General features: G+C 39.2%; 3 protein-coding genes across 4 annotated transcripts; all 3 read left to right on the top strand.

The window, feature by feature from the left end:
• Positions 1–2023: 2023 nt before the first annotated feature.
• Positions 2024–2572, top strand: LOC111801522 (transcription factor PRE6-like). The gene is made up of 2 exons (XM_023685545.1): positions 2024–2286; positions 2378–2572. The coding sequence occupies exons 1-2, from the start codon at positions 2152–2154 to the stop codon at positions 2528–2530; spliced, it is 288 nt and encodes a 95-aa protein (XP_023541313.1). The 5' UTR covers positions 2024–2151; the 3' UTR covers positions 2531–2572.
• Positions 2573–3667: 1095 nt separating this feature from the next.
• Positions 3668–6283, top strand: LOC111801521 (binding partner of ACD11 1-like). Of its 2 annotated transcripts, XM_023685544.1 has the most exons (5): positions 3669–3879; positions 4106–4181; positions 5417–5530; positions 5646–5789; positions 5863–6283. In XM_023685544.1, the coding sequence occupies exons 1-5, from the start codon at positions 3764–3766 to the stop codon at positions 6019–6021; spliced, it is 609 nt and encodes a 202-aa protein (XP_023541312.1). In that variant the 5' UTR covers positions 3669–3763; the 3' UTR covers positions 6022–6283. The 2 variants fall into 2 exon arrangements, with proteins under 2 accessions (XP_023541311.1, XP_023541312.1); XM_023685543.1 differs by having other exon boundaries at positions 3668–3879; positions 5646–6283.
• Positions 6284–11754: 5471 nt separating this feature from the next.
• LOC111801520 (homeobox-leucine zipper protein ATHB-13-like) lies at positions 11755–13661 on the top strand. Its single transcript, XM_023685542.1, has 3 exons — positions 11755–12200; positions 12310–12689; positions 13000–13661. The coding sequence occupies exons 1-3, from the start codon at positions 12065–12067 to the stop codon at positions 13378–13380; spliced, it is 897 nt and encodes a 298-aa protein (XP_023541310.1). The 5' UTR covers positions 11755–12064; the 3' UTR covers positions 13381–13661.
• Positions 13662–24834: the final 11173 nt, after the last annotated feature.

Genomic DNA, 24834 nt, shown 5'->3' with positions numbered 1-24834 from the left:
TGAATACTTGCTACCTTTCATTTTAAAAGTTTATATCAAACAAGGTCACATGTCAAATCTATGTTGGAATACTTTAGGTAATTATTTATATCTAATACGAGCATACCACAACATGATATAAAATGTTCTGTAACAACTCAACCCCACCGCTAGTAGATATTGATTGTTTTGGCTCGTTATGCATTGCCGTTAGTCTCGTGGTTTTAAAATGCGTCTTTTAGGGAGAGATTTCCACACCCGTTTTGTTATCTTCCACCAACCGACGTGGGATCTCACAATCCAATCTCCCTTGGAGGCTCAATGTCACGGACGTACTTTTTTTAACTGTTCAGGCATTGTGATCTTGACATGAGATTAACCTTAAGGGGAACTCAAGCTTCAACTACGTTTTTCGCCCGGTTTTGTGGCTTTTTTAGATATTAGGCGAGATTTGGCTTCGTCCACTGAACATTGATTGTGCAAAATCCAAGCTTGTTTGACCACACATATTACTTACGAGTGCATGTTCAATCGTCTGCGACACAACCGACTTGCCTCTACACTAGGTCAAGTCATTTGGCTCAACGTTGCCTCTACACAAGGACAAAGTCTCTCAATTCAACATCGCATCTCATCTTGTTATCTTGGTTTCCAATCGACATGGCACATATGCCTTGACGCCATCCCAAGTCTCCGAGTGTTGTCGGTCATCACATCTCACTTGGTCATGCCATTGAGAACGGCCCACGTGTCGCTCATCTCATTGAGACATCCCGAACATCCATCCATCCAGGTTCTATCAAAGCATTGACCCTCTCGTGCCCATGCCATGTCGTTTACAGATACCGTATTGAATAACAGTTGCATAATTCAACCTCTGACACTCGGGCTGGGGAGCAGCACTGGCACACCCAGTATTGCTTACTCGTTCCCCTTATGCTTCAACTTCTCTTCAATGCCCATTCTCTATGGTGTGTTAGATGATGCACCATCCTCCTTGGTCGCATCATGGCACTTGTCTAGGCCCTCGCATGGCCAAATGGACGCCACTTGTGGGTCGCCTCTTCTCTTGTCACAACATGAGGGTCACAATCTACTATCTTCATAGTTAGGTTGTGATGTTCTCCCCCACTTAAACTAGTCACCGTCCTCGATGACTTACTTGGGGGCACAACCACTCCTTAGACGATGACATCCAGCGTTCTTGCTGTCACACCGCAGTATCTGGCTCTAATATCATTTGTAACGGCCTAAGCTCACCGCTAGTAGATATGTCCGCTTTGGCCCATTACGTATCGCCATCAGTCTCACAGTTTTAAAACGCATCTTTTAGGGAGAGATTTCCACACTCGTTTCATTCCCCCTCCAACCATATGGGATCTCACACATTCAACTTCAATTAACATATCAAAGATTTGAATCTTCCACTCTACCAGCAGCAACAACCATGTAAGGATGATTAAATAATTTAAAATTATTAGAGATGCTCCAAAAAAGTTGGGGAACACCCGTAAACGGCTTATGACAGGCAATGTCCTTTGGTAACAAAGTTGTGCAGACAAGCCTTAACCAACACCCCTCTTCCCTTCTCTTCCTCAGGCCACGAATCCAATGGCGTGGACAATGCATCGCTGATCATCCTCATCCTCACAATTAGACTCTTCATCAACCCCTTATCTCTTTCATTTGCATACAGTTCCAACATTGAGCTTAATTATTTTCGTGTACCATATCAAATCCTGTATCCAAACTTAATTACATAACATGGGTGTGTGCAGTGCTCTGAAGCTGACATTAGGAGGCCCGCTTACTCTTAATAGCCATAGAACACCATATATGTGCTTACATGCGCAACCAAGTTGAAATTTTTAGCCCCAGTTTGGAGACAGATCGAGCAGGGACGGTATGGCCATGGCCGCATGCTGCTTTCCTTCTTATTTCAAGCTTATAATAAGCATATTAGGACTGTGGTCAAGTTGTCCTGTTCGACCCCAACAAATAGTGGATTACTAATTCTATAAACACTTGGAGTTTCTTTTCATGGATCCCATATCACTTTGTCCATCAAGATATCATCCCTCTTCTTCTAACACCTGCTGCCTTGCTAACATCAGTATAGATTTAGCATAGCAGGTAGCAGCCCACAAGCCTTCTTCTTAAGTTTAGACCATAATGTCGTCCAGAAGCTCGCGTTCTAGGCGCTCATCTGTGCCTTCTAGCAACATTTCTGATGAACAAATTGCTGATTTGATCTCCAAGTTACAGCAACTCATCCCTGAGATTCGCAATGCCCGTTCCTCCTCCAGGGTATCTCTGTTTTTCTACACTCTGTTCATGTTTATTTCAGAAATGGGTTACACCCACGATCTCATTCTTCTTAATTTGTGGGGTTTTATAGGTATCAGCTTCAAAGGTTCTTCAAGAGACCTGCAACTACATAAGAAGCTTACAAAGAGAGGTGGGCGACTTAAGCGACCGATTATCAGAGCTGTTGCTATCAACTGACCCTGAAAGTGCTCAGGCTGCCATTATTAGAAGCTTACTCATGTAATAATGAATGATCTATTATCTCTATCATTCTTCTTCTTCTTCTTCTATAGATTTTGGTCTTCATCAGCTCAGATAATATGGCATATGCCTACACACAATTATATATATATATATATATATCGTTGTTATAAAGCGTATAATAAAAGGGCTTGTCTAGAGTTCGTTTTAAATCATATGAATTACCATCACTATGCTCTGAGATCAATTTTGTTTATAATTTTTTCAAAAGGCCGCCGGTTTTGTTCTATCTTATTCATGGTTATTATCGTTATCTTTCCTTTCTTAGTGTTGTTGCTTTATAAAGAAAGTCTGAATGAGCTTTAAAGTCCTCTGTTTTGGTGCCCACAAAACCCCATTTGACTGTGACACCACAGAAGATGAGGAGAGTTCTGAAAGTTGTTTTCTTTTTCCCTTCAAAACAAAAATGTCGAATTCCTGCACGTGCCAGTTTGTGTAGCATTTAAGACCATACCCTTTTCAAATCTCCTCTGATTTCCTAAACAGTTCATATTCTCTGGTGTTTCTTTCTGAGGAATTATTGGGAGTGACAGTTCTGAACGACCCTTTTTCTAGCCACCATTAATCATGGGGTTTTGTTAAAAAGTATGAAGAACATGAGGATTTAGGATAATATAATGTGGAAAACTCAAGCTAAACGTAGTTAACAATGTATAAACGAGGTTGCTTTATGCTTGAATAAGAGAAAAGAACAGAGGATACCCAAGTCAAAGCGTCAGAGTGGAAGAAGCTCTCGTGAGTTATGAAAGTTAGCAGGAGGTAGCAGAAGATCCCCACTGACAAACAGAAGAAACATCGAAGCCCCAAAGTCTTGTCGACCGACTGCTGTCTTTTCTGCATAACCTTTCATAAAATTTTAATGGTTGGTTCCATAAATGGAATCCAAAGAAGAGGAAGGCGGACTAACTTCATATGTTTGTTTCTGAGTGAATCGCTTTTGAATGTGATCCATTCAAAGAGGAGCCTCTTACCCATTAAGTAATTTGGTCTAAAGTTCGTAGACCCAGATGTTTGCAGGCTTAAATTATGAATCAAAGAAGGCCCATTGTTCAATCTGAAGCCCAGCTCAGCCCACTGAGCTCTAAAGTTCTTCAGTTCCATTGACGCCTCTTTTTCTTCAGAAACTTCATTTTCTGCTAGTCAATTCCATTGTCTCCTCTGCAAGTTACATTTCAACGGGACAAGAGACGAATCAATTTACTGTTGCAGCGAAAACATGAATCCTGGTGGGTATACGGTTGAAGTGACGGGCTTGTCTCCTAAAGCAACGGAGAAGGATATCCTCGATTTCTTCGCTTTCTCTGGCGCAATCGAGCTCGTTGAGATTGTGAGGTATTCATTTCTTCCAATTGGGAGTTTGATTTCATGTCCTTGACTCCGTAATTCCATGATCCATATATTTAAAAGACATCAATAGATCTTTCTAAATGTGATCAAGTTTGAAGAGGCTGTTTAGTAAATCATACCTTGAAATTATGGCCTTTTTGTTTGATTTTGTTGTAGTTTTTTGTTCTTTCAAAAGCGCTTGGTGTTAGGATTTTTGGTTTCATGAAAACAGGTCTGGTGAAGATGCCTGCACTGCATATGTGTCATTCAAAGATGCTTACTCTCAAGAGACTGCTTGCCTGCTGAGTGTGAGTATTCAATTTATAAATGCTGAATTAATCAATGTGTCTCATGTGTGGCAGTTTTGATTGCAAAAAGAAAACCAGGGGCATTTTTTTTTCTTCTCAATTGGAAAAACTGTAGGCACAATTGGCTGTGGCGTGTTGTAAGACTACTACTAGCAGATATTGTCTGCTTTGACTCGTTACGTATTGTTGTCAGCCTCATGGTTTTAAAACGCGTCTATTAGAGCCATACACCATCTCCATACCCGAGCTTATAAGAATGTGGAAACCTCTCCCTAGTAGATGTTGTGAGGCTGACGGCGATACGCAACGGGTCAAAGTGGACAATATCTGCTAGTGGTAGTCTTAGGTCGTTACAAATGGTATCAGAGACATACACTTGTACCAGTGAGAACGCTGGCCCCAAGGGAGTTGGATTGTGAGATCCCACATCGGTTGGAGAGGAGAACCAAACATTCCTTATAAGAATGTGGAAACCTCTCCTTAGTAGACGCGTTTTAAAATCGTGAAGCTGAAGGCAATACGTAACGAGCCTAAGTGGATAATATCTGCTAGCTGTGGACTTGAGCAGTTACTAAGCAGTGAAGGGTTCTTTGGTTTCCTCAAGTAACGCCCCTTCGTTAAATCGACAACAATGATTAGAATCGAAATAACATAGAAAATGGCTTTCAAATAATATAAATTGCTTCATCATCATTGAACTGTAAAAGTGTGGTTTTGGCTTCATCAAATTTGAAGCAGCCTTAATAGGAATTTGCTACTGCGCTCGAATGTTCGACATGGATGTAACTATGCGTTCTATTGAAAAGAAAAACGGACCCGTTTATTATTGTATAGAGATGGCATTTAAATGTGTTAGGCACATGCAACATTGTTGTTGTTGTTGTTGAATCTGTGATTAGAGAGATAACAACTTTGTTATTATTTAGAATTCATAATTTGTAACACTTATTGTTGAATCTGCAGAACGCATTTATCTCACCATCTTCTCTTTTGCTGCAAATTTGCATTGTTTTTAGGAATGAACTTGATGGAATTTTTACTATATCAAATGAATTTCCTCTTGGCATCAAATGATTAAGGAATTTCTATATGGATACTTTCAGTTTGTGCGCTTCAACTGTCTGAGTTTGATCATTCTGTTTATGTTCTGTCTACTATTTGGTTTTCAATCAACAATCATTTCTGGAGATTTGGTTAATGATCATGTTGTAGAGTCCAATATCTGTTCATTGCAGGGTGCAACAATTGTAGATCAACGAGTGTGCATAACACGGTGGGGACATTTCGATGAAGAATTTGATTTCTGGAGCAGGCCTTCCGGTGACCATGAAGAAGACGGTACTCCTGCTGTAAGTGTCGAAAATCGACAAATGATATTCATTAGTTTTTTCCAACTCTTGAAATTTGCATATGTTTAGTTCCTATGGTCGAACTTGATTAATTGACAAGTTCTTTATCGTATAGTCGGCTCAAAGAAGTCAGTTTGTTTCCACCGCTGGAACCGCAGTGTCCATGGCCCAGGACGTAGTCAAAACCATGCTGGCCATGGGTTACGTGCTGGGGAAAGATACATTTACGAAAGCCAAAGCATTTGATGAATCTCATCAGGTCTCAGCAACCGCAGCAGCTAAGGTAGCTGATTTGAGTAACAGAATTGGCCTTACTGACATGATTGGTGCAGGGTATGAAGCGGCTAAAACCATGGATGAGAAGTACCACGTATTGCAGACAACCAAATCAGCTATATCAGCCACTGGAAGAACAGCTGCTGCTGCTGCTGATACGGTGGTTAGGAGTAGCTACTTCTCCAGGGGAGCTCTTTTCATGTCTGATGCCCTGAATCGAGCTGCCAAAGCTGCAGCTGACTTGGGTAGTCGTGGTCTCGAACATTAAGACGTTAGAGAGTCCTTCTGCTCATCCATTGTAAATAAAGCACTGATATTTTATCAGAACGTACATTCATCTGAAAGCTGTATGTATAAATTTTACATTTCATAGAGTTCAATCACACCAGTCCTTTGAACCTCTAAAATTTGCTAAATTTTAGCCTCTGAATAGTCAGTAAAATACGAGTCGAATCGTCTCCCAGATTGTACTTTTTACTATCCTGCTAACAGATTGTCTTCTCCTTAATCTGTTTGTTCGTTGAAGTTACTCTCGAATTCGATAGACTTATTTGGTTCGTTTAGACTGTTGTACTGTCTATAGGGAGGCCATATGGATGGATGCATGATTTGGGCGCAACAAGAATGAAGTCCCGCAAGCAATATCATGTTTTTGCCGCCTAGGATGGTTCCTTCCAGCTGCAATTGTCTGAGACTTGCAGCTCACTCCAGCAGGCAATAGCCTCCTACAAGTTACAGGTCGGTCTGGTCTTTAATTTTTTTGCTGTCGACTGCGGTCTCATCGACTAGACATCGAACATGCATTTTTATTATATGATTCTTGGCATTTAGGCAACAAGAGGCATAAACTCGAATGTTAATGAATTGATTAACTCTCAGCCATAACATTTATGTCCATGCATTGCACAATATTCCCACACACTGTGGCTGTATTGTCATGGTCGGAGTTGATACATTAGGAAGTGATCATGGCCCCTTCTTCTTTATTAAACAGCATCTTCCCTGTATGAATCAACCATTTTCTTCTACGTTGAAAAACATCACATCCCATAAAATAGAAACTGTTTTACTCGGATTGAAACAGCCAAGCTAACACTGTTGGTAGGCTAAGCACGATCCGGGAAATATTCAACCTGATTTAGTCGATTCGAAACGTTCTTAAGTGAAAATTATGGAGTTGGAAAAGGAAATAAACAACAAAAAAAGGAAAGTAGAAGAAGGAGCTTGTATATTCTGAGTTTTGCAGAAAATGATGGTAGAAGGAGCAATTATGTTGGGGCAATTGCAGTGTACAAAGTTTTGTTTTTGGGGGTATCTGAAATAATTGTCCTTTGGAAACTGTTTGGACCTTTTTGTTGCTGTGATGGGTTAAGAGACAGACCCCCTTTGGCTGGTGGGTCAGTCATAGTGTGCCATTGTTGGTGTGGGTCTTAGCAAATAACAGTGACTTGAAGAAACTGAGTGAGCCCCTAGGAGGGAAGTCATTGTTCCTCCAAAGGAGACTCCTGCCTCCTTTCCTACACTCCTTTAACCAACACACCTGCTTTCCCTTCCTTTTACTCGCTTCGCCAGCCTTTATGTTTATCTTTCACTCAACTCATCGAGGGAGGAGCTTTAGATCTATAGATTACGTATCGCTATCAACCTCACTGTAACGGCCCAAGCCCACCGTTAGCAGATATTGTCTTCTTTGAGATTTCTCTTTTGGGTTTCCTCTCAAGGTTTTAAAACACGCCTGCTAGGGAGAGACTTCCACACCCTTATAAAAAATGTTTCGTTCTCCTCCCCAACCGATGTGGGATCTCACACTCACGGTTTTAAAACGCGTCTACTAGGAAGAGGTTTCTACACCCTTATAAGAAATGCTTCGTTTCCTTCTTCAATCGATGTGAGATCTCACATAGTGTCTATGTCTGTCGCCCTCCTCAAGATGAACGTATCTGGAGGCCTCGACCCTTTGATTTCATCTTTCTTTATGTTAGTGAAGGGAAGGAGATGACGTCTTTTCATCACTATGGAGAAAACAAAAAATGAGGTTCACATCAACCTTATTTCAATATATCAAAAGACACACACACACACATATCTATGTGTGTACCAATCTTATCCTTTCCTTCCTTGCATCCTACGTTATGTTTTGTAAAGCATTCCAAATCCTTCGTCAAAGCAAAGGGCCCAACAGCATGAATGGCCATCTCTTCTTCACTGATTGGCAGAAAGCAGCCATCTGCTTTAAGTGATGGGTTTTTTTTTTCCCCTTCTTCTAAGACCCTGTCCTTCCAGATTGGAGAACACAGGAAAAGTGAAAAGTGAGTCTGTAAAACCATCAAAATTTCTCACCATATCCACAGATTTTGGTCTAAAACTGGTTAGAATAAGAAGTTTTTTTCGAGTACAGACAAAGGAAACTAAGATATAAACGTTTCTCATAAACGTATGAATCCAAACAAGAATTCAAGTCACATCCATCACGATGTTAATCTTGAAAGAACTTTATTAACAAGTTGGATGAACCATGATTGAGCAATGAATTAAGAATGATTAAGCAATGAAGAAGGAGGGTAGAATAAGCCAGGAGTTTATGTAGGTGGACAAGGAATGAAAATCCCTTCAAAAAATAGATATCTTATAGTGTGTTGTAATAAACAAACACCTCTTTTTCTACTAACAAACACTATAATTATGATATCCAAAAAGAAGGCAGACCATTGGAAAGGCCTTTTCAACCTCATAAAACTTCTCTTATCTAATTAAAGCACTCCTTTAAAAGAATACAAAGCCTTGTTTGACAAAAGAGACCCAAAACTGTAAGAGTTTGAATTTCATCTAAATAAGGAAGCAATGGTTAAAGAAGCTTTCTTTTCCTTCACTTTTTCAGAAGACTTTTGGAATCCTAAACAAACTCACTGTTCATAAATGTTGAAACCAACCAGGATATTGTCCCTACCAAACCAACGGCTCAGATTGCAAATACCATCTTAAATTTTTTATTAAAGAAACAGTAAACTAAGGCAGTTGTTGGGGAATCCCTATCGCTGCATTTCTTTCCTGACTGAAAGGGGAAATGAATATAGATTTATAGGAAGCAAAGCCTTCAGAGAGGTTAATTAAATAAATAAAAACATGAAAGAGAAAAATTTAGTGACGTTAGAGAGATGAAGCACATGGGATCAATCAGTGTCAGCTGAATTCACCAGAAGCATGAACACATGTGGAGGAGAAGATTCAGATTATTAATTAAAATTTGTTTTTTTTTTTTTTTGTTTTGAAAAACTGAGGAACAGGGCAGGGGGAAGAACATGGATCCACCCCATTCCAATGGGGCAGTGCAAAGCTTCCAACTCATAAGACATGTGATGATGCAGCTGAGAATCCTTTCTTTTTCAAACTCACTATTTTCCCTTATAAAGTGGAGTTTTATGGAGTCTCATCATCACCAGATCCCTGTTTTCCATGTTCTCTAGGCTTCATTTTGATGGATCTCTTTCATATTTGCATCAGTTTTTACTGTCTAGATTTATCCATAAACCCACTGTTGGAGAAGAAAGGATCTTATATACAATTCCCATAATCAACGTGCATCGTGTTCATCATGTGTGGCTGCTGATTAATCTATTCTTTAATATTGAGCTATTTATGGGACCAAATGATGGCTTGGAATTTGCTTTGATGGGTCCTATTTGGTCTGTGTTTCTTTGTGTCCATCTACATTATGGAATCAATTCAAGTTAGAAGAATGAAGAAATACTGATACCCAAACAAGCTTTTGGGACTGGATCCTCTCTGCTTAGTTAGCTATTCATTTTTGCAGTTAGCATAACCCTTTAGCCTCATCCCTTACTCCAACTAACTTCCTCTTTTCATGCATCCATCCATCCCCACAATGCCCCACTTCCATTTCTCTCCATTTATAAACGCTACCAAAATGCTAATATTTGCTTCTTGTAACAGCTCAAGCTCACCGTTAGTAGATATTGTTTACTTTAGTCCGTTACGTATCGCCGTTAGTCTCACGATTTTAAAACGCCTCTACTAGGAAGAGGTTTCCACACATTTATAAAGAATGTTTCGTTTCCCTCTCCAACCAATGTGGGATCTCATAATCCACCCTCCTTTGAGGCATAGCGTCTTTGTTGGCACATCACCCAGTGTTTGGTTCTTATACCATTTGTAACAACCCAAGCTCACCGTTAGTAGATATTGTCTGCTTTAGCCCGTTACATATCGCCGTCATCTCACAATTTTAAAACGCGTCTACTAAGGAGAGGTTTCCACACCCTTATAAGGAATCCGAGATTATTTCCTTCCCAACCTCAAACCTATTCAATCTTCATCGCCTCTTTATTAAATGGATGACAAACAAATCATAGTTAAATTGTTTTGAGTCATTGTCAACATAAGCTCTCCCTAAGCTCTCCTTAGTGCACTTATAGGTTCGGAATCTCCCACCCCACGTAGTCGTTAGAAATTCTTGATCATGTAACTATTCAAACCCACAAGTGAAATGGTAAATTGTGTCTAGATTAGAATCGACATTTAGAATTTAGAATTTGAATTCGACACATATTTGGTATCCTCTACACCCTTACAATATAGACAATTTTCTTGTCTTCATTTACACGTTTTTAAGGAAAAGTCACCCAACATAAGATCGTTGTAAGTCAAACTCATTTAACTTCAAAATTCTTATAAATCCTATCAGTACAGACACTTCACAGTTAGATACTCCACTGTTCAAATGCATTACAGAGGTAGGGTGGAAGGAAATAGTATGAACAAATGAGAGTGGGGGAATTTGCATGGAAGTAAAGAAGAAGAAGATAAAGTGGAATTATATAAGTGAAAGAGAAAAGGACAGAAATTGGACATCATGAAGACGTAATACCATCTCCATAGCTCATCCTCTCCTCTTAGTTTCTAAAACAAAACTTGAAAGAAAGAGAAAGAGAAAGAGAAAGTGAAAGTGATGATAAAATGAATGATGGGAAATAGGTTCGTCCTGGTGCACGATAGCTGTTGGTGGGTTAGGTAGCAACCCCTGCCCACCCCTCCCTCCGGACCCATCCCCCTAGATTCCTGCCCCCACCGCTCCACCTAAGACTTCCACCCAACTCACTCACTCCCTCCCTCCCTCCTTTTTCTTTTCTTTTCTTTCTTTCCTTCTTCAACCAAAATCAAAAGTAAATAACTTTTTCATTCTTCTTCTTTCCCTTTTCAAATATGTCACCTATACCAAGTTTTCTCCTTTTCTTTCAAATCTCCCACTTGAATTTTGTTCTCAAGGCTGAGGAGGTGAGAATTGAAGAAAAGGGACGTTTTTGGATCGAGTTGAATACTAAGTAGCCATGTTCATAACCATTTAAGCTTCGATTTGTGCTTGTTTTCTCTTCATTTCTTACCGTGACGAACTCTCAATCCCCCCTCATTTAAAGGCTTTTAGCAACTAATTAGGAATCAGAAAACTTGAAAATCACTTTACCCCTTCTTCTTATTTATATGATTGTTAAAAAAAATGTGTTTTTCTTTTTCATACAACTGTCATGCATTGTTAGATAAAGATCTGTGGCAAACGCCATTGGTTCTCTCCGGAAAGATATGGAAAAAGTAACCTTTTAATAACACCTAATCATCAAGATTTGACCGACTCACAAAGTCTTTGATATAAACTCATACCTCTTAATTATTGCTTCTAACTTACTCTCCTTCTAATTAATCATCACCCTGGTTTTGTTAGAACTGAAAATTACACTTCTGTGAACGTGTTTAGTGTTAATTACAGAGCTTACTGATACTAAATATCTGAACTTGATGAAAAATGTTTCCATTACTGCTGCTGTTTCGGTTGATGTTTAAGTTATTATTATCTTTCTTTCTCAATATCCGTACAGGATCTAAGTTTGTAATTAAAGCCACCCCGATTTAAACTTATCCACAGTATTGTATTCCTGCCCTTACAAAGCAAAAATGAAAGAGAATCCTGCAGCTCAATACGAGCTAAGAACTGAGATCACACGTTCTCTTTCTCTCTCTACGTATCTCTAGAGAGAAGAAGTAAGGCAGCCATTGGTAGGAGCTGAGATGGTATATAAACCAATATTTCACATATAAATGCCTCTGATCTCTCTTCTCTCCATTAATTGAAGCAACCCAAGTGAGCAACTAAAAAAGAAACAGAAACCCAATTCATTCAATCCCACTTCCATTAACAAGACAAGATTCCGGCCGCAGACGGCGGCGATCGCAGCTTCGGCAGTCATCATGACAAGCAATGGGATGGCTTTTTTTCCAGCAAATTTCATGCTACAAACTTCCCATGAAGATCATGATCATCACCACTCTTCTCCTCCATCTCTCAACCCAATTCTACCTTCTTGCACACCCCAAGAATTTCATGGTATATTACTCAATGATCTCTCTCTCAGAATACCATCTTTTTTAGTTCTTCACAAAATGAAAAAAGGTCTCATCTTTGAAATGGGTTTTCTTTTTTGTTGTTGTTGCAGGTGTTGCATCATTTCTAGGAAAACGATCCATGTCATTTTCAGGAGCAGAAATGGTGGAAGAAGGAAATAACGGTGAGGATGAATTCTCTGATGATGGATCACAGGCAGGTGAGAAAAAGAGGAGACTTAACATGGAGCAAGTCAAAACACTTGAGAAAAACTTCGAACTGGGAAATAAGCTTGAGCCTGAGAGAAAAATGCAGCTGGCTAGAGCTCTTGGTCTACAGCCCAGACAGATAGCTATCTGGTTTCAAAACAGGAGGGCTCGGTGGAAGACAAAGCAGCTAGAGAAAGACTACGATGTTCTTAAAAGACAATTTGAAGCTATGAAATCAGATAATGAAGCCCTCAAATCCCACAACCAAAAACTTCAAGCAGAGGTTAGCTTAATCACAATCACTTCACTTCACTTCATTAATTTCTCTCTTGTGTGTTGTTCTTGATCTTCAATATCCATTTGCTTGATCAGTTTTTGGTGTGGCTGAAATTTATGTTTGATATTAATAGCACATGAATAGATTTCTTGTGTTGCCATGCATGTAAGGAATGATTAGTTCTTTAGATTGAAGGCAAAAATATGGTAATGATGAGTCTATAAAGGTGCATATAAATGCAAGAGAGAGAAAGAGAGAAGGAAGTGATTTGGTAATATATGTATTGATTGGTGAATTTGATGAATTTGGGGGACAGATAATGGCACTAAAAAGTAGAGAGCCAACGGAATCAATCAATCTGAACAAAGAAACAGAAGGGTCTTGCAGTAACAGAAGTGAGAACAGCTCTGATAACATCAAATTGGACATCTCAAGAACACCAGCCATTGATAGCCCTCATCAGCATCAGCACCACCCAACAAACAGGCCTCTTTTTCCCACCTCCTTAAGGCCTCCAGCTTTGGCTCAGCTCTTTCAAACCTCCTCAAGATCATCAGACCCACCAAAGCCGCCACTTGATAACAACAATCATCCTCAAATTGCTAAAGAAGAAAGCAGCAGTTTGTCCAACATGTTCTGTGGAATGGATGATCACTCTGGTTTTTGGCCTTGGTTGGAGCAGCAACATTTCAACTGAATCATCATCGAAGTATAATAATGTCATAATATGAATATGTTTAATTTAATTGGATTTTTCTCGAAGAAATATCAAGATTTCTTCCCACCTCCTCCCCCCCCCATGAATCTGCAATGTTTTCCTGAGTTTTCTTCTCTTTTCCTTTCAAATCAACTTAAAAGGGTTGTGCTTTTTGGTGTTAGATCATTTGTCATTGTATAAATTAGTGGAATATATATTTTCAGGTGGCGGTTTTTGAGAACCCCTTTTGGAGGAATAATAAAGTTCTTATTTTTCTTGAAGCTTTTGAACATATATATCAGTATGGCTCAAGATGCAGCATGATATCAGCTAATTCCATTAAAAAAAGCTCTTAGAGACCTTATTTGCAATGATTTTTGGTGATGATTTGTGTGCATGGGCACGGTGAACAACACAAATCTACCATCAAGAGAGAGAGAAAGAGGGAATCAAACACACATCCCGAGAGTGGGAAGAAGACAAAGAGATGAAAGAATGGCAGAAGAAAACAAAGGAAGTTGGAGAAAATGGTCGTTCTCGTGAAGTGGACGTTAAGGGGGGGACGAGTTTTTCTTTATGAACACAAATGAAAGCCAAGAAAATGAATTTAATATTGAAGTGGTATCAAAGTTGTGAAAACTACAGCTCTGTGTGTGTCTGTGGGAGCTCTCATGTGAACCCACTGTCACCCACGCCGCTACCCCTCTCTCATTCACACCTTCTTACCTATAGCTGTAGCTATTGCTTCCAAGTTTTGATCTTCTTTTTTCTCCCTCTGCATATCCATTCCTTAATGTTTGGCTATGCTTTTGTACTTAGCTTCTCTATGTTCCAAACCAAAACACAACAAATGAAACTATCTTGTATGATCAAACGCTTGATGCATCTCTACTCCATTATCTTCAATTTCTTGGAGTATCCAACTTCATATCTTTTGGAAGCTTGCAATCATTTACTCTTTTTCTGTCTTCTTTGTCACGTTTGAATTTGTACTGTGAGAGTGTGAGAGATACATTTGTAAGTTACAGTGATTAGCTACTATCCGTAGATGTAGGTGGGTTTTTTCTCTCCGAATGTAAGAGTTCAAGCTCACCGCTAGTGGATATTATCCACTTTGACCCGTTACATATCGCTATCGGCCTCATAGTTTTAAAACGCGTCTATTAGGGTGAGGTTTTCACACCTTTGTAAGGAATGCTTCGTTCCCCTCTCCAATTGATGTGGGATCTCACAATCCAGTCCTACCACTTGGGGGCCAACGTCCTCGTTGGCATATTGCCCAGTGTTTGACTATGATATCATTTGTAATACTCCAAGCCCATCGATAGCAAATATTGTCCGCTTTGGCCTGTTACGCGTGGCCGCTATTCTCACATTTTTAAAATGCGTCTATAAGGAGAGGTTTCCACACCCTTATAAGGAATGTTTCGTTTTCCTCTCCAACCGATATAGAATCTCACAATCCACCCCTTTTGGGAGCCAGCGTCTTCGCTGGCACACTGTCCGGTGTCTGGCTTCGATACCATTTTTAATAGCTCAAACCCACTGCTAGCAGATATTGTCTGCTTTGGCTTGTTATGTATTACCACCAACCTCATGATTATAAAACGTGTCTGTTAGGGAGAGAAGTTTCCACACCCTTATAAGGAATGCTTCGTTCTCATTTTCAACCAATATGAGATCTCACAATCCACCTTTCTTGGAGGCCAGCGTCGTCACTGGCACACCCCCAGTGTAACGACCCAGATCCACCGCTAGCAGATATTGTTCTCTTTGGGCTTCCCCTCAAGATTTTAAAACGCGTCTACTGGGGGAAGGTTTCCACACTCTTATAGAGGGTGGTTTGTTCTCCTCTCCAACCGATATGAGACATCACACCTAGTATCTGGCTCTGATACTATATATATAACCGTCCAAATTCACTACTAATAGATATTATCTGCTTTCCGAACGAAAGAAGAAAGAATAAATTTATTGGGGATGATGAGGTGGGGTTATAGGAGAGATGAGGGAAGATGTTTGGATGTAATTATTAGCAATTGATAAAAGAGTTGAATGAAATTAAAAAGTGACATATTGAATTTAAATAACCCGACAACCTCTGCATTCCCTTCTGGTCTGGGCATCCATGCTCTCTGCTGTATGAATATTCCAGTGTTCCACGCACCAGATTAGCTTCATACACCCTTCTTCTAGTTTGAGGCCCAACAACATCCTCTCAAGCTCCATGGACTTCAACCTAAATGACACCACTCAAATTGGGCCTATCATGTCACTGCCCCTTCTACCCGTTTATGTTTAGAGATGTTTATTTATCTCGTGAGTTTCGTGGGAACTCACTCAACTTACATGGTTACGGCTGTGGCAAAGATATCATATTCGAAGTTAAATCAAATCTACTCATAAATAATGCAACCAAACCAAGTATGGATACGGTAACATAAAAATAAGGTCTATTTTTTAGAGCAATAATACGAAACTCTTAACATTTTGAACCCATAATATATGCATACTCTAAAGTTGAGAATTATCGGTAATTGATTCAATAAGCTTCAAACTTCTGAACTTTCTAAACATGAAACAATAGTCATAGTAAGGGGAATGAAAAACTATGGGAGGAATTAAGAGACCCAAATGCTATGATATCAAAGCATCGACCTTAGGTTTTGTAGACATTTAGTGTATAGAGTCTAGTATCTCTGTGATTCAAGCTACCGACACGCCCCACTGCGACCAGGTAAGTTCACTTATCTTTGAGGTGTAGGAAAATTTGACTGGAATGATTTTGGGAGTTTTGTTGAGAGTTCTAAATAATATCAATTGTGCTTCTTTTGTTCGGACACAACGAAAATGTGGTATTAATTCTTATTCCCTGTCTGTTGACGGATAATGACGCCTAAGAGAAGAGGAGTTTATCTCGGCCTTCGTCCCAAAAGGGGTAGGAGGAGGGTCGACGAAGGCTCAATGATTCCAAACCCCAAGGTGGAGCAGCACCCACCTACGGAGGAGGCTAGAGAGTTGACCCCAGATGAGGATTGGGCGCCGCCACGAGTGCCACCACCTAGGAGAGGCCGGAGAAGGGCCACGTCCCCACAACGAAACTGTAGACAACCAAGTTAGCTCGCTTCACTTGAGTAGTGTGAATAGTGTCACATAAACCTCCACTTCTCTCTCTGCTCCATACTATACCGTCGAGACTGTACTCCGATACTGAGCTCATTGAGCTAGGCTGAGCTGGACAGAGTAGTGCGATTCGCGCCCCGACCTAGTGAGGATAGCTAAGGGGTCTCCTGAACAAGACCGCTAAGACGTAAAAACCCATCCCTGAGCGGGGGAACATGGGACCACGTAGGATGATCTATTAGATGACCATATCGATTCAAATCCAATCATACTGTCCCCTCAGTTATACTTTTAAGGTCGCGTCTCATCTCAGGACACTGATCATTCACTGCATAAGAGGGCAAGCAACCTAAGTGGTAGAAAACAACGAGTTGGAGCCTAGTCCGCACTCCCTCGAAGCTAGAGAAAAGGTTGTGGATACTTACTAAAATAAGAATGCGAAAAAAAACCTACAAATAAGTTGTTTATTGAATGTTTTTATACTCTTCTTTTTTAGGAGAATGATGTCACTGATCGAGGCGGGAGAGCATTCATGAGTCCTCAAGTCATATAGGAGTGTCCTGGAATGTCTGTACATGTCATGCATAGTTACATCATACATTTTATACCCCACGAACTTCTTTTATGAAATGATATTTCAGTCATACTATATAGAATCATCACATTAGTTTATAGGTAACTTTCGCCTAACTTAGAACTCATAATATATGCATACTCTAAAGTTGAAAATTATCGGTAGTCGATTCAATAAGCTTCAAACTCGTAAACGAACCTGAACTTAGCCGTGGTAAAGGGAAAGAAAAACCATGAGGGAGCAAGTGAGAGAGCCATGCAGTCTGAGCCCAAGTATTGGGTTGTGTCGGTCTGGAAGGTAACTGAAGAGATGGAAACCGTAGGCCCAGAAATGGGCAGGTTGGTGGTGGTAGGCTCATTAAGACATCATTGACATGACATGGGCCTTCATAGTTAACAATACATCCTGACCCATTACATCTTTTCAGCAAGGACTGGCAGTGACAAGCGAGGAGTATGTGACGTCTATTATAAAAGTCATGAAAAGCGTTGGTGAAATGGTAATAATGCCTAAGATTTCATGCAACTCTGCAGTTTGCAGTGAAAAAGAGAAGGCCAACCCCATCACTTCCCAACTTTTCTTAACTTCACCCCGTTACCAGAAGAGACCTATTTCTGGGACCTTCAGAACAAAAGCAAATCATTTTGTTTGACAGACATGAATTCAGCTTCAACATAGTCGAAGAGGAGAACAAAACATCTTTTATATAAGTGTGGAAACTTCTTTCTAGCCGGCGTGTTTTAAAAACCTTGAGGGGAGGCCAAAAGAGAAAGTTCAAAGAGGACAATATCTACTAGCGGTGGGCTTGGACCGTTACAAATAGTATCAGAGCTCGACATTGGACGGTGTGCTAACGAGGACGATGGCCTCCAATGGAAGTGGATTGTGAGATTCCACATCAGTTGTGGAGAAGAACGAAACACCCTTTATAAGGGTGAGAAACCTCCCCCTAGTGGACGTGTTTTAAAAGTTTTGAGGGGAAGCTCAAAGAGGACAATATCTACTAGTAGTGGGCTTTGGCCGTTACAAATGGTATCAAAGCTAGACATCGTGCGGTAAGCCAGCGAGGATGCAGATTGGAGAAGGGAACGAGTGAATTGTGAGATCCCATATCGGTGGAGGAGGAAAACGAAACACCCTTTGTAAAGGTGTGGAAAAGGGGGTGGATTGTGAGATCCCAGATCAGTTGAGGAGGAGAACGAAACACCTTTTATAAAGGGTGTGGAAACCTGCAGCGAGGACGCTGGGCCACGAAGGGGAGTGAATTGTGAGATCCCATATCAGTTGAGGAGGAAAACGAAACACCCTTTATAAGGGTGTGGATTGTGAGATCACAGATCAGTTGAGGAGGAGAACGGAACACCCTTTATAAGGGTGTGGAAAGCTCTCACTAGCAGACTCATTTTAAAAACCTTGAATAGAATCCCGAAAGAAAAAATCTAAAGAAGACAATATCTGCTAGCAGTAGACTTGGACGGTTACAATAGTAGCTCTGCCCCAATCAAAAACCTCTTTCAATCATATAAATATGCATGGAAATACACGAGTTTTAACAGCCAAAAGTGCTAAAATGAAGAGATTAAAGCATAGAATGAATTGGGTTAAAAAAGAAACAAAAAAATAAGAAGAAAGTGAGTTACTTTAGGTGTTAGGGGCTATGAGGGTGACAGGAAGGGGAAAATGTATGCTTAATTTGGTAGCCCCCCATGAAGCAAAGCTTGGTGGCAATGCAGACTCGGGCAGAGAAAAAGGAAAGGAATAATTGGATTTGGAAGAAGTGAAGGTAGCTGAGATCTTGCCAGCTTGTTCATTCCACACTTTTGACCATGTTTCAGGCTTTGTCTATCATCTCACTTCTTCACAACCAAAATAAATTAAAATAAAAATTGCATCTTTATATAAAGATGATAAAGAGATTTCCCCATTTTTCTTCTTTCTTTCTCTTTGGAACTTACAGCTCCTGCAACAAGAACATGGCTGGGGCTGGGGCTGGGGCTGGGGCTGGCCTGCCCTCAGCAGCCCCCTTAATGAGACATTAATGAACACTAATCCTACTGTAATGTATGTAGTGGTGGAGCAGTGTGGCCTATGTTTAAGACATGATTACAAAGCTTTAATATGAATGGCGGGGTTTGATATTGTGTTGATTATTGGAAAAAGTCTAAACTTTGGATGTTTGAATACAAATTTGTGTGTCCACAAACATCTAGAGTTATATAAATGGTGAAATGTCTTTTTCTTGGGACATTAATGAACAGTGAAATGAAAGTGGGAATGATTGGCTGACATAGCTCATCCCCTACGTCCAAAGGTTACTTAACCGCGTTTTGGTCACCATTTACACTTTAACGAGAGTGATCTTGAGTAAATGATAACTAAGAAAGTCTCAAAAGAAATGAAAGTTACTACATGTATCACTCAATCCTACGAACTTCAGGGTTAAACGTGCTTTACTTATGACAATTCTATATTGGGTGATCTCTTAGGAATTTTCTTGGGATACATGTGAGTGGAAAATAAAACATGTTGGAAAGACTCGTGTTGGTTAATGAGAATAGTTTTCAGGGTTAAGAAGTGAGGAGTAGATAACATGACTATGTCGCAAGAGAATGTCGATCTCCGGGAGAAATGGCATAGGATTCCCAAAGCTTGTGTGTGTATAGAAAATGTAAGAATGATCTTAAAAAGGTGGCGCCAATATCCAAGACTTGGGGTGCCCACATTGTTGGAATCCCAAAGCAACACAACCCCTACATACACATAAAGCTAAATAGGGATGAAATTATGTTTCCATGACTCTCTCATCTCTCATCCACACGTGGGACCTTTCTTTTTTTCCCCTTTTTTTACCATCATGGGATCCGCCTAGGTATATTTTGTCCCATACCCATCAATAAAAATCCCTCCTTTCTTCATTTCCCTACAAATTAAACACAAAAACTTTACCTTGTTCTTCTCGAATTTGAAATCCATATTCGACTCCTAATCCATTGTTAGCAGAAATTGTCCGCTTTAGTTCGTTACGTATCGCCGTCAGTCTCACGGTTTTAAAACGAGTCTATTGGGGAGAGACTTCTACCCTTATAAGGAATGTTTTGTTCCCCTCTACAACCAACGTGTGATCTCACAATACACCCTCCTTGAGGCCAGTGTCTTGGTTGGCACACTGTCTAGTGTCTGGCTCTGATACCATTTGTAACAGCCCAAAAGCCCACCACTATCAGATATTGTCCATTTTGGCCCGTTACGTATCACCATCAGCCTCACGATTTTAAAACGCTTAAGGAGAGGTTTCCACGCCCTTATAAGAAATGTTTAGTTCTCCTCTCCAACCAATGTGAGATCTCACACTACCCTTTGCTTCTAAACGTGAATACAATCTCCATAGACCAACACAAGTCCTATCAGTATTCTATGTCCTCACTCACATGCATTTTAAGACAATTCTAAAGAGATCACTCAACATAGAATTGTTTAAAGCAAAGTATGTTTATCCTTGGAGTTCTTATGATTGAGCTAAAGTTTTTCTTAGCTATCATGGGTCGCTCTCATTCGAACGTGATCCCAATTCATTCGTGGACGCCCCATTTACTCAGGTGTCACAAAAAATGTCCGTTTTTTTTTTATTCATGCACGTCCAAGAGAGATTAGAATTCAAAACATGGACAAAGAAAGATTAGTTTTTTATTTAAAAAGGGAGATGGGTTAAGGATAATATAAATAAGCAAATAGAAAGGAAATGTAGAAAGTTGTTTTGTACTCTTCCATTTGCTTTTGTTTTTATGTTTTTTCTTTCTTTCTTTCTTCTTTACTTGTAGGGTAAGAGGCTCTCCTTTTCAGCCTGCTTTTGTGACCTTAACACCAAGTTTTGAACTCAAGTTAGCAGCCCACAAACACACAATCATTAGAGGAGCGCCATACCAAAACAATAAAACAAGAAAAAAAGACTTGAACAATGGTTAGGACTCTCCACAACGGTGGTATTGTCCACTTTGAACATAAGCTCACATAAGCTCTCATGACTTTGCTTTGGGCTTCCCCAAAATGTCTCGAGAAGATGTATTGTTTACTTATAAACTCAGGATCATTCTTAAATTACCGAACGTGAGACTACCTCCGATAAAAGGACCAAAATTTAGGTGATAAAGTAGTGGTAGAGATGGACCATTTTGGTTGGCTTTTCGGAAAGAAACATCAAGACCAGACACTCTTACAGGAAAACATCGTTTGACTGTCGATGTCTCTTTCACCTTGTGAGGTTGGTTGCCTCTTGAAAACGCCATTAACTTGTAAAACCATGTTTGTTCTAAAATCTACGCTGATTAAGGGAAATGCACGTTTTTCTTTAATGATTCTAGACAATTCTCCCTCTTTTTTTCTTTCATTTTGACTTTGATATGCATTAAACATGCTTTTGTTTTTGCTTTTTCTTTGATTTCTTCCCTAACATTGATCGAGATAAGAGTATGCTCGAGTTTGAGTAGATAAATAACTGTAACGGTCTTAGGCCACTACTAGTAGATATTGTTCGCTTTGGCCTGTTACGTATCGCTGTCAGCCTCATGATTCTAAAACGTGTCTGTTAGGAAGATGTTTCTTTACTTTTATAAGAAATGTTTCGTTCCCCTCTTCAACTGATATGAGATCTCACAAGGGGTCAGCGTCCTCCTTGGTACACCGCCCGGGGAGAGGTTTCCATACATTTATAAGAAATGTTTCGTTTTCCTCTCCAACCGATGTGGAATATCACAATCCACCCTCAGGGTCCAGCGTCTTCCCTACCACACTGTCCAATATCTGACTCTGATACCATTTGTATCAGTCTGAGGCCACCATTAGTAGATATTGTTCGTTTTGACCCGTTACCTATCGTCATCAACCTCATGATCTTAAAAGGCGTCTACTAATGAGAGAGTTCCACTCTTTTACAAGGAATGTTTCGTTCTCGTATTCAACTAACCTGAGATCTCTTTATTTGAGAAAACATTCGTTGGGATGCGAATATAATCTAAAATTGAGATAAATTCACGATTGATATAAGTTTTGGAATAGATTAGAAACTAAAAGCTTTGGGATTGATATTAAAAACCAAACCCCTTTGCAAAAGGAAAGCATAAACCACATTGTTACCCAAAAGTAACAAAAAGGAGCCAATTTTGTCAAAAGATTCAACCAATACATCTCAAATTTTGTTTGTTATATATATAATTTATAAAGATAATGATATGATTAAAGACAAAGTAAACCCAACCCTAATCTCATGATATTAGATTTTGTCATATATTTGGTTTGATTAGCATTTGAAGAAAGATTTAATATCCATTTCATGCAGCTTTAAACAAAAGTCAATACACATTTCATAAGACAAATCACCAATTCAATAGCTATGAGTATACAACCAAAGATATTAGGACCCAACTTTGGTGATATATTGCCAAAACCCTTCTTCTTCTTCTTCAACTTTTGTGTTGTTTTGATGTGTGGAAGTGATTAGGGTTTGGTAAGAGGAATTTGGAATAGACCCATTTGAGTATTTTAAGTTTCTAATCATTCCTAATACCCATTCTTTTTGTTTAAAATTGGACCCAAAAAGAAGGAGAAGATGATGATTATGATCATGGGAAGGTAAGATGATCACAAGCCCCACATCTATCTTATCACTTACTTCAATCTCTTTCGGAACTTGGGCCTCCTCTTCACTCTCCACCCTCCACTTAATCCCAAATTAATCGTAATATAATCCTACGTCGATGGGAGAAGAGATAAGCTTGGGGTATTACAAATAGTATTAGAGCCAGATATTAGACGATGTACGACGTTGGCCCTAAGGGAGTGGATTGTGAGATCCCACATCGGTTGGAAAGTTGTGGGTTTTAGCTGTTATAAATGGATCAGAGCCAGACATCGGGTGGTGTGCCAATAAGAACACTGGGCTCCACGTCGGTTGGAGAAACAGTAAGCTTGGGTTGTTATACTGTGAGATCTTATCTCGGCTGGAGAGGGAAACGAAACATTCCTTATAAGGGTGTGAAAACTTCTCCCTAGTAGACACGTTTTAAAACCATGAGACTGACAACGGTACGTAACTGGCCGAAATAGACAATATCAGAGGTGGGGTTGGACTGTTACAAATGGTATAAGAGTCAGTCACTGAACGGTGCGAGACACTGATCGGAGTAGGGATAGACCCTCTCCATACTAGACGAGTTTTAAAACCATGAGGCTGACAGCCATACATAACGGACCAAAGTAGACAATATTTATTAGTGGTGGGGTTGGACTGTTACAAATGGTATCAAAGTTAGTCACTGAACAGTGTGAGACACCGATCGAAGTAGGGATAGACCCTTTTCATAGTAGACGCATTTTAAAACCGTGAGGTTAACAGCGATACATAACGGACCAAAGCAGACAATATTTACTAGTGGTGGGTTAAACTATTACAAATGGTATTAGAGTTAGTCACCAAACGGTACGAGATACTGATCGAGGTAGGGATAGACTCTCTCCACAGTAGACGCATTTTAAAACCGTGAGGTTAACCGCGATACATAACGGATCAAAGCAGACAATATTTACTAGTGGTGGGCTTAAACTATTACAAATGGTATTAGAGTTAGTCACCAAACGGTACGAGATACTGATCGAGGTAGGGATAGACTCTCTCCACAGTAGACGCATTTTAAAACCGTGAGGTTAACCGCGATACATAACGGATCAAAGCAGACAATATTTACTAGTGGTGGGCTTAAACTATTACAAAGGGTATTAGAGTTAGTCACCAAACGGTACGAGATACTGATCGAGGTAGGGATAGACTCTCTCCACAGTAGACGCATTTTAAAACCGTAAGGCTGACGACGATACATAACGAGGCAAAACGAACAATAAAGAATGGGAGAAAAGTAGAAGGTATAATAAAGACGAGAAAAAGGAGATGTAATTGAGAAATGTTTAGGGGAATTACTTAGTAAAAGATTAGATGTGCAAATTAAGGTATTTATTGGGGTCCATATACCATATGCATTTTTGTCAATAATATGAGTAACGCGCTTCCAAATTTAATTATTATATTAAACCAATTCAAATACTAAAAATAAATAAATTAATTAAAGTTTTCTTAGACTAGGGCCTGCCTTTAATAATGCATATGAGCAAACGTTGTTTTCACTTTAAATTAAATTATATAATTTTTCTAAATATTTAAAAGAATTTGGGAATTAAATTAATATTATAGTTAGATAATAACAAAAGTTAGGTTGGATTTGAGTTTCAAAATTTTCAATCTAAATAATAAATCTAATTTAATCAATTCATAAAATAAGTAAATTGGGTTACATCAAGTCATTTATTTAAATTTTTATAATAAAAATAAAAATAAATTATTAATATCTAAAACATCTATTTATATTTTTATTAAATTAAGATTTGCCATTTAATTATAATATATTATTTAAAAAATTTAATATATTTTTTAAATTTATGAACCAATTTTATTCCTAAAGTTTAATATTAGAAATCACACACTTTTTACTTATAAATTCATGTTTTTTTTTTCAATTAAAGAACGTAACTACTCCTTACAATAATTTTTGAACATATAATTAATTTAAATAAATTCGTACGTCTAGATATTTATAACTATAAAGTATTTGGCATTTGATGGGTGTTGGTGGGACAAATATCACCGACCCCTCACAATTACTCTTATTCATATTTCCCTTTATAATTCTCCATCAATCCTTTTTTTTTTTTTT

This window comes from Cucurbita pepo, chromosome LG09 (assembly GCF_002806865.2).
Source record: "Cucurbita pepo subsp. pepo cultivar mu-cu-16 chromosome LG09, ASM280686v2, whole genome shotgun sequence".
Classification (NCBI taxonomy): Eukaryota; Viridiplantae; Streptophyta; class Magnoliopsida; order Cucurbitales; family Cucurbitaceae; genus Cucurbita; species Cucurbita pepo.
Note: the sequence above shows the minus strand (reverse complement) of the source record. Positions and strands in the feature narration are given on the sequence as shown.